Genomic DNA, 7,336 nt, shown 5'->3' with positions numbered 1-7,336 from the left:
GAGGACTGAAACGAGGCTGGGTAGAGCCCCACTCACATATTCTCAGTTTCCATACAGTCTATATCGTAACTTCTTTTGTCTTTAACTCCAAATAACGTTCCTGTGAGCATGTCTACGAGGTCTACTACGGCAAAGTTAGCAGCGGCTAGAAGAAAGAAGAGGTCAATTGCGAGGCTTGAACCAATTCAGGAAGAGGACGGTGTGGCAGATTGGGGCAATGTGAATATATTGACTGCCAAACCAGGTCGAACTGAGGGCGCCAGGCAGTTAGTTAGGGTATTATGATTGCCATCAGCCCAGGCTCTCCTTCTAACGGTGATCCTAGATGTGTTTGGCCACGGTGTCGACTCCGTGTGGCGTTTGTCCCAAGGAGATTAGATCCTCAGAAACTTTTGCAAGGACTCCCTGCCTTCATGATGTCCATTGGCAATGCGCACCAAGTCTTATATGGGCAGTGGAGTCTCAAAAGAGAACATACGAACTTTGTCAATACTGTTCTAGAGCTCACGACTGGATCATGCTCCGTGTATGCTACAGGGACTTCTTGGATCACCAACCCCAGGCACAATTGCTTACTTACGTGGCTGAATGGTACGCGAGAAAGGAACTCTTGCAAGGCAAAGAATGGATTCATGAACACAGAATGGATATCTTGGCCAAGATTTGGGCTTCGCCATTCTCTTCGGAAGATACCATGAAGGAAACTTTGGTTGAACGCATCATGGAGGATTCCAATGTTCGAAGACAGCTTGAGACAGATATGTTGGCATAGCCTCACTATATTCTGCGTACCAGCCAGTTTCCAGATTCAACCAGCAGCGAAATAGTACATTCATTGATGGTATATCTAGTGCTGAAGGATCGGATATACTTATTCTCAACTGCCACAGTGGTTTAGGTGATTCTCTTCTCGCAGCCACAACTACACCTGGTACTCTTCACGTGACTTGCATTCTTCCAGCATAAGCACATCACGTGCCCTTGCGCTAAATGTTCCCTTTCCCTTCTAGCTGTGGTTGCGCCACCGGAACTCCTCACATACAAAGTCTATCGTGCAGTCATTCAATTCATCTCTAGGACGCAATCCTTTTTAAGAGCAGCTATGGAAAGAAATTGTGAGAGGGCGTCGACACGAGGCACAGCTTCACTCGCAAGAAAGTTCCAGAACCTGGTAGAGCAGAGAAACCTCCATCTCAACCGCGTATCATAACCTGCTTCCTCCTCCTCAGTTTGCAGTTCCATGATCCCTTTGACAGAGCCTGGTTAACGAGGGAATCTACCAACATTTGATCGGTATAAGAAGCCAAGGTTTACCACAGAAACCTCCAGGGTCTCAAATCTTTCGCCTGGATGGATCGACTCTTCCACCCGCTCTAGCGTGGCGTTTATTCAGGTTCTCATATCGAACTTAGGGCTCTCGTCTAACCCAACTTTCCGACCTTGTTGTGCCGTTCGAGCTGTTGCTTCATCCGCCTTGTTGCATGCGACTATCGTTTCCGGGTTTCGCTTTGACATATGGGGTCGGTTTTTGTAGGATCCACAACAAGGACGGAAAGAGTTGGCATCGGTTGGACATTGCCATGTTTGATGGACATTGCCGCAAAGTCTGCAGAGCTGGACGGTATTCTTGGTGGAGGGAAAGTGAGAAGCCGACATAGTTGGAAGTGAACTTTATTGAAGCTATGCCACCGATACACCTTTGTCAGGGAGGTCGAGGCAGCTTTTATCTTTTGGGAGCAGCCGTTCCTAGTAACACAGTAACATTGCAGAGGAATATTTCATAGGATCATTTCAGGGAGCAACCTATGCAGCCATCCCTGTACGGTCTCGATAGCCCCGACAGACTGAAAATAAAGGTGGGTGGAGTAGCCTTCCCCTCTACGCAATGGACGTCTCGAAACTAAAGTTATTAGTCACTTTTATGACATCGCGTAGAATAGCTTGCGGAACCGGTGAGACGGCCAGAGACAATGAATTCCAATCATTTCAGCCTGGCCGTCCCTTTCAGGAACAGATGCGGCCTTGAATTTGGAGGGTGGCAGGTCGAATTCTGAGATGGAAGACCAATCATTTCGCAGGCAGCAGTCAGGAGACAGGAGACTCCGAAAGGTAGGTCGGTGGCTGGTCAATATCAAACTGCACCTCTCACTGTAGTATTGGCTCCCGATACTTATTTAAGAGGCCGACAAAAGAATGCTGGTGTGATAGCGTATCGATGGCATCGATAACGAATTGTTTGGATCGTAGGAGTGCAGCCTCTTCACAGTAATAACTAGTCCGACTTCTATGAGATGGTGAGTCCGGCAGACACGCGTCAAATTGGATCACTTGCAGGACTATACGAAGGCGTGTCCGGTAGATAATAAAAATCCATCAATCCCTCACTGTCCCGCATGGCCATTTTCTTTCCTTTCCAATCCGTCAAGTGGTCTACAATTGAAATATGGCGCGCACGAAGCAGACTGTAAGTGCATGCTTGACTGATAAAGTTATATTACTTACTTTCTAGGCACGTCTCTCTACAGGTGGCAAACAACCCCGTCGAGCCCTTCACACCAAAACAGCACGAAAGTCATTGAAAGCGTGTGCTACTGTTCCTTCAACCGGAGGTGGCAGGTTTTTATTCCTGTCCTGAGTTCCTCCATCGGCGATGCTAATTGTGCACAGTGAAAAGAGCTCGTCGGTATAGACCGGGAACGGTTGCTCTCCGAGAGATACGACGTTATCAGGTCAGTCATGAGTGCCTTCATCGTTTGAGTCTGACTGATACGTGGTCAGAAATCCACCGATCTGCTGATTAGGAAACTTCCTTTTCAACGCCTTGTCCGAGAAATCGCCCAGAGCTTGAACTCGGATCTCAGGTTTCAATCGTCAGCCCTGGGCGCCCTTCAGGAAGCTGCTGAAAATTATTTGGTGTCGCTTTTTGAAGACACGAACTGGTGTACCATTCATGCCAAGCGAGTCACCATACAGTCCAAGGATATGCAATTAGCCAGACGGCTCCGCAACAATAGGATTCCTGTGCCTTAATGTAGTTCTCAGATAGCTTTATCCTCGAGTGATGTATGACAAATAAAGCTTCTTCAACCCTGAAATATCAGCAACAATGGCATTTCCTGTTCTGGCCGCAAATGATTCGATCATGCAAGCAACCATAATATATGCTAACTTCTGCGCAGCGCACGAAACTTGATCGCTGTTTGTCCAATGAGTCTTACTGGTTGGTGCCTACAATGTCATTCTTTGACGGGATCTCACATTTTGAGAACGACACACTATGCATCCATGGTCTCTGGAAGCCATCAGTGGCAAGTCTGGTTAGATCGGCAATCGTATGGCGAAATGTCTCAGGTCTTGGATCAGGTTTGATTTGAGCATCCCACTGCGCAGCGTAACAGAACTCAGGAAGGTGGCTTAGAATACATTCGAGGTATATTCCACTTCTGGACCGAAAAGGCTTGATTTACTGATAGACAAGTATAGCAACTTCTGCTTGTGAGCAAGAATTAGTCCTTGTTTTCGGGTTGCACTTGGTCCAAGTGTCGAATTTTAAAGAGCGCGAGATATCGGTCGCTCGACCTTCGAAAGCGTGAATCAAGGCCAATCCACTTTTCCCATCTAGCATTCAACTCGGAAGCGCTCACTGCATGGTTTCCTGCCGATCACCCTGCTTTGACTGAAGTGATGGGGTGACCTGCTTCATGTATAGAGCCTCCTCATCGTCGTCTTCGATTTCACGTTGTTGCACTGAATCTCGACCAAAGTAACGTTTTAGATCCTCTTTATCTCCGATGTATCTTATCAAACATTTCCCAACGTCCTGATCAATTTCTTCGATTCCAAGCAACTGGCGCCTGGCTTCCTCTACCCTCGCAAAGCTCGCCTTGATCCAGTAATGTTGGTAATAGCATCTCTTTCTACCGTTCGTGTTGTGAGAGGAATTCATGTTATTTTGGTTGTTTCGTTCTCTTGGGTGTGAAATTGTGTAATCGCGACTGGCAGGACACTTTCGGACACACGGTATGCAACGCAAATGATCTTTGAAGAGTTCCAAGTGAAGAGTTCCAAGTGAAGAGTGATAGGCACACAATGGTATGATGCCAGCTTCTTATACATACCTCAGGATTTGTTCTTTCAATTTCTTGACCGATGTCACCCTGAGTTGCTTATCGGGCCGCCGATATCAACTTGATTGGCCCTATAAGCTTGTGATGTATTGAGGAAGATGCACAACGACGACTCATGCAACTGTCCATTTTCTTCTGGCGCTAAGCCACCTTGTCATCAATTCCACCTTGCCATATGGTTCTTGCAATGGGGCACAGGTGAGTCTTGTGAGCGCGTAATCCTAGATCTTCACACGGTCGGCAGCTAGTCTCAGCCAATCCTTTGACTCTTGCTCTCTTTGCCTTTCTGTCTGTTTCGCTGTTTGCAAGATGTTTCAAGGCATTGCCGTGATTATTCCGCCACTGGCAACGAATGTTTGTCTCCATTACATGAGTGTCACTTGGCGCAGGGCCCAAGGCAGTCACCCGAATCCCTCAAGGCCTACGGCGATAACCTACGGAGATTGGCTCCCGTTGAAGCATCGTTGTGAACTCTTGGATGAGACGAGCGTTTGGGAGGAGAAAAAAGGTGGAGAAGGAGAAGAATCGCATGATCACTCCGTACGATGGATGAAGAAGTGCGTCACGAGCTAATTATCTCCTCTGAAACGAGGTGTCCAAGGGGGCCGATTGAATCGTAGTTTATCATGCTCGGGTCTGGTGTTTTGCTTTGACCTTGTGTAAAGTCTTGCTACAGAAATAAAGATTCTGTTAGCGAGCTCGAATTGAAAATACTCAGGCCAGATCACGCGGCTTGTAAGATCTGAAATGGATCCCTACCGTATTTCATTTGCATTGTTTTTGATTTTTGATTTTTGACCCTTTTTGTTTCGTTCAATCACAGAGCTATAGTTTTCAGTCCGCATAGTAAGGCAGGGGTTGGCATTAGCATTCGACCTTTTCTACAGACTAGTGTGAACAAGGGGCTGTGGTAGAAGGTAGTTGAGATGTTGGATTGAGCAAGATTTGTTGCGTGGGCATGATTAAGCTCCTCCACCCACAGCCACAGGTATTCGCTGGAAGAGGGAACAATCTGATTGCGGACCTGTGTGAAAAGTGTGGGGGCATCGTCCATTTATTGCAGCACACTACTCATTACGGAGTACCACCCTACACGGACTTCGTAGGCACTCGTCCCTTACGCGAAAGTGAAACGCCAACCATATCAGCCGCAAAAACAACAGGGATTCATTAAACACCACTCTCGAAACCTTGGCACTTTGTCCGCACTAGTTTAAACAGCACACAGGTCGGGAGGCTGGTTAGAGTTGATGCCTGCGCTGCGACCGTTCCGGCGACCACCCTTAGAGGTTGGACACCCATCTCATTGGGCTAGAGCAGAGGCTTGAAACAGCTGCCTGTCAGGCCTCGATGAAAAAAAAGGCTGGAAGAGGGGTGCAAGCCCTTGTTTGGAGGGTGTTTGGGGATGATGATGCACCTTTCGCAGTCATCTGTCCCCCAAAGTTACATGTCGAAAATGGACCTTGTGTGTAGAAGTTTGCCCTTAGCTACAATATTTTCTCAACTGCGTTCTTATCTATATTCATGTCTGCCCTCCAGTTGATTAATTGCTGTTCTTCGAAGAAATATGAGAAATATGGCGGTCCCACAGCAGTATCATAAGGAGTCCCGAAAAGGACAAACAACCCATCAACCGTCAACGGAGGCAACCTCTCTTCTGCCGAGTGACCGTCGCCGCTGTAACCTCCTCAAACTAGAAGTGCGTTCTCCCATCAGTGACATTCGAGGATGGCAAAAGGGCGTGGATCGACCATACGTTTGATCAAATCGTCAATTCCATATCGAGAGGGTTCCCCAACTCCCTGACCTGGTTTGTTAGCTCTGGATCAACTACAAACCGTTTGCCGAGTCTATAGAAGGATCCTCATCGATACTCCTGGAGTAACTGTATTTTCAAAGAAAGGGGCTTCAGACTCTGCTGACAGTACCTACGACCTTACGACTACCACTCGAGGTTGCGAAGCCCCAGTAGAGCAACTTCCAATGAGGCAACACAGCCAACAGGTCCCGAAGACCCCGACTTTAAGTCGAACAGTGTATTGATGTGGTCGCAAGAAGAGACATCCGATCGTAAGTGCGCACTCAATGCAAGCCTCGAGCTTGTACTAGACGACCCACATGTTCTCCCAGGTCGGCATCGAACCAGCAGCACCACTTCAGATGAAACCACCTCTACATCCCTTGGAAGCCTTTAGGAAGAGTATCCTTGTTGCGGACAGCAAGGTCAAGAAGGCCTGGAGAACGGAGATGGCAAAGGAGATGCGTCAAAGAGAAGTTTCCCGATGAAATGGCTGAAAACATGATTATGTGTTCCTGGATACTCACATTGCGGTGAGAGAGCTCCCAAGGTGTCGTTTCATCGTCTAGTTCCCATATAGTGTCTACTGCAGCAACTTCCGAGAGAATTATTTGATCAGTGTCATTGAGTTCTTTGGAAACGACACACAATACGCGTTTCTTGATCTTTTGTGCAAAGTACAGGCTCATCATGTTGGCTCACCAGGGTTAAACACAAACTCGGACAAAGGTTGATGTTGTCTCCTGACCATTGAGTATGCCAAGTTTTCGGAACATCAGTCGGGAGCTGTTGGCGGAAAATTCGACGATGTTCGATCACCGTGGAGAAAAAAGGTGAACAATGCAGGCTGGGAGGCAAATGTCAACTGGGCTGGAAGCGAATGCAATTGGCGACACGTGATATGCACTATTTCGATCACGTGCTTACCATGAACAATTCGGGGGACAGGTTAATTCTAGGCGGCATTTACCCTGCAGGCACCGTCATCCCAAGAGGTTAACACGCATAACTTCAAATCGAGGCACATCGCAGAGAATCACCGCGTGTCTCATCAAAAGACAAAATGAATTCTGCATCCTGCAAGGATCATGCAATATGCGGCGCCATCAAAATGATTCTCGCCGTGGCTTCCTGCCCGAACGCTGTGTGTCCAGGCTCATGTCTGGACGATTTTGCGACTCAGGAATGCCGAGACCATCCAAACTGGAAGCCGTTCATCAAGAAACTCTATGCGGATATCCAAGCATTCTTGGAAGCCATTGCATCCGTTTCTGATGTTGGACCACGATCAGAGGACGAGCGACAGAGGTCTACAGTATTGGGGAGCTTAGACGGATCGGGATGTTATCGACCGAGAAGTTCTGTTGGAGTGTCGAGCAATGAACTTGAATCTCCAAATGTGGAAAACTTT

The 7,336-nt window shown here is 47.6% G+C and overlaps 3 protein-coding genes across 3 annotated transcripts; 2 read left to right on the top strand and 1 right to left on the bottom strand.

Annotated features, from left to right (window-relative positions):
- Positions 1 to 2,443: 2,443 nt before the first annotated feature.
- On the top strand, positions 2,444 to 3,030 carry PV06_11880 (histone H3; the record flags this gene model as incomplete). Its single annotated transcript, XM_016413626.1, has 4 exons — positions 2,444 to 2,464; positions 2,510 to 2,585; positions 2,668 to 2,729; positions 2,779 to 3,030. 4 exons carry the CDS (start codon positions 2,444 to 2,446, stop codon positions 3,028 to 3,030), a joined length of 411 nt encoding a protein of 136 aa, XP_016255997.1.
- A 610-nt stretch (positions 3,031 to 3,640) lies between these two features.
- On the bottom strand, positions 3,641 to 3,946 carry PV06_11879 (uncharacterized protein; the record flags this gene model as incomplete). The annotated part of the gene is made up of 1 exon (XM_016413625.1): positions 3,641 to 3,946. The coding sequence occupies one exon, from the start codon at positions 3,944 to 3,946 to the stop codon at positions 3,641 to 3,643; it is 306 nt and encodes a 101-aa protein (XP_016255996.1).
- Positions 3,947 to 6,917: 2,971 nt separating this feature from the next.
- On the top strand, positions 6,918 to 7,327 carry PV06_11878 (uncharacterized protein; the record flags this gene model as incomplete). The annotated part of the gene is made up of 1 exon (XM_016413624.1): positions 6,918 to 7,327. A coding segment is annotated over exon 1 (339 nt), but the record flags the coding sequence as incomplete, so codon positions are not given.
- Between the last annotated feature and the right edge of the window lie 9 nt (positions 7,328 to 7,336).

The sequence above is a fragment of the Exophiala oligosperma genome, assembly GCF_000835515.1.
Source record: "Exophiala oligosperma strain CBS 72588 unplaced genomic scaffold supercont1.92, whole genome shotgun sequence".
Classification (NCBI taxonomy): domain Eukaryota; kingdom Fungi; phylum Ascomycota; class Eurotiomycetes; order Chaetothyriales; family Herpotrichiellaceae; genus Exophiala; species Exophiala oligosperma.
Note: the sequence above shows the minus strand (reverse complement) of the source record. Positions and strands in the feature narration are given on the sequence as shown.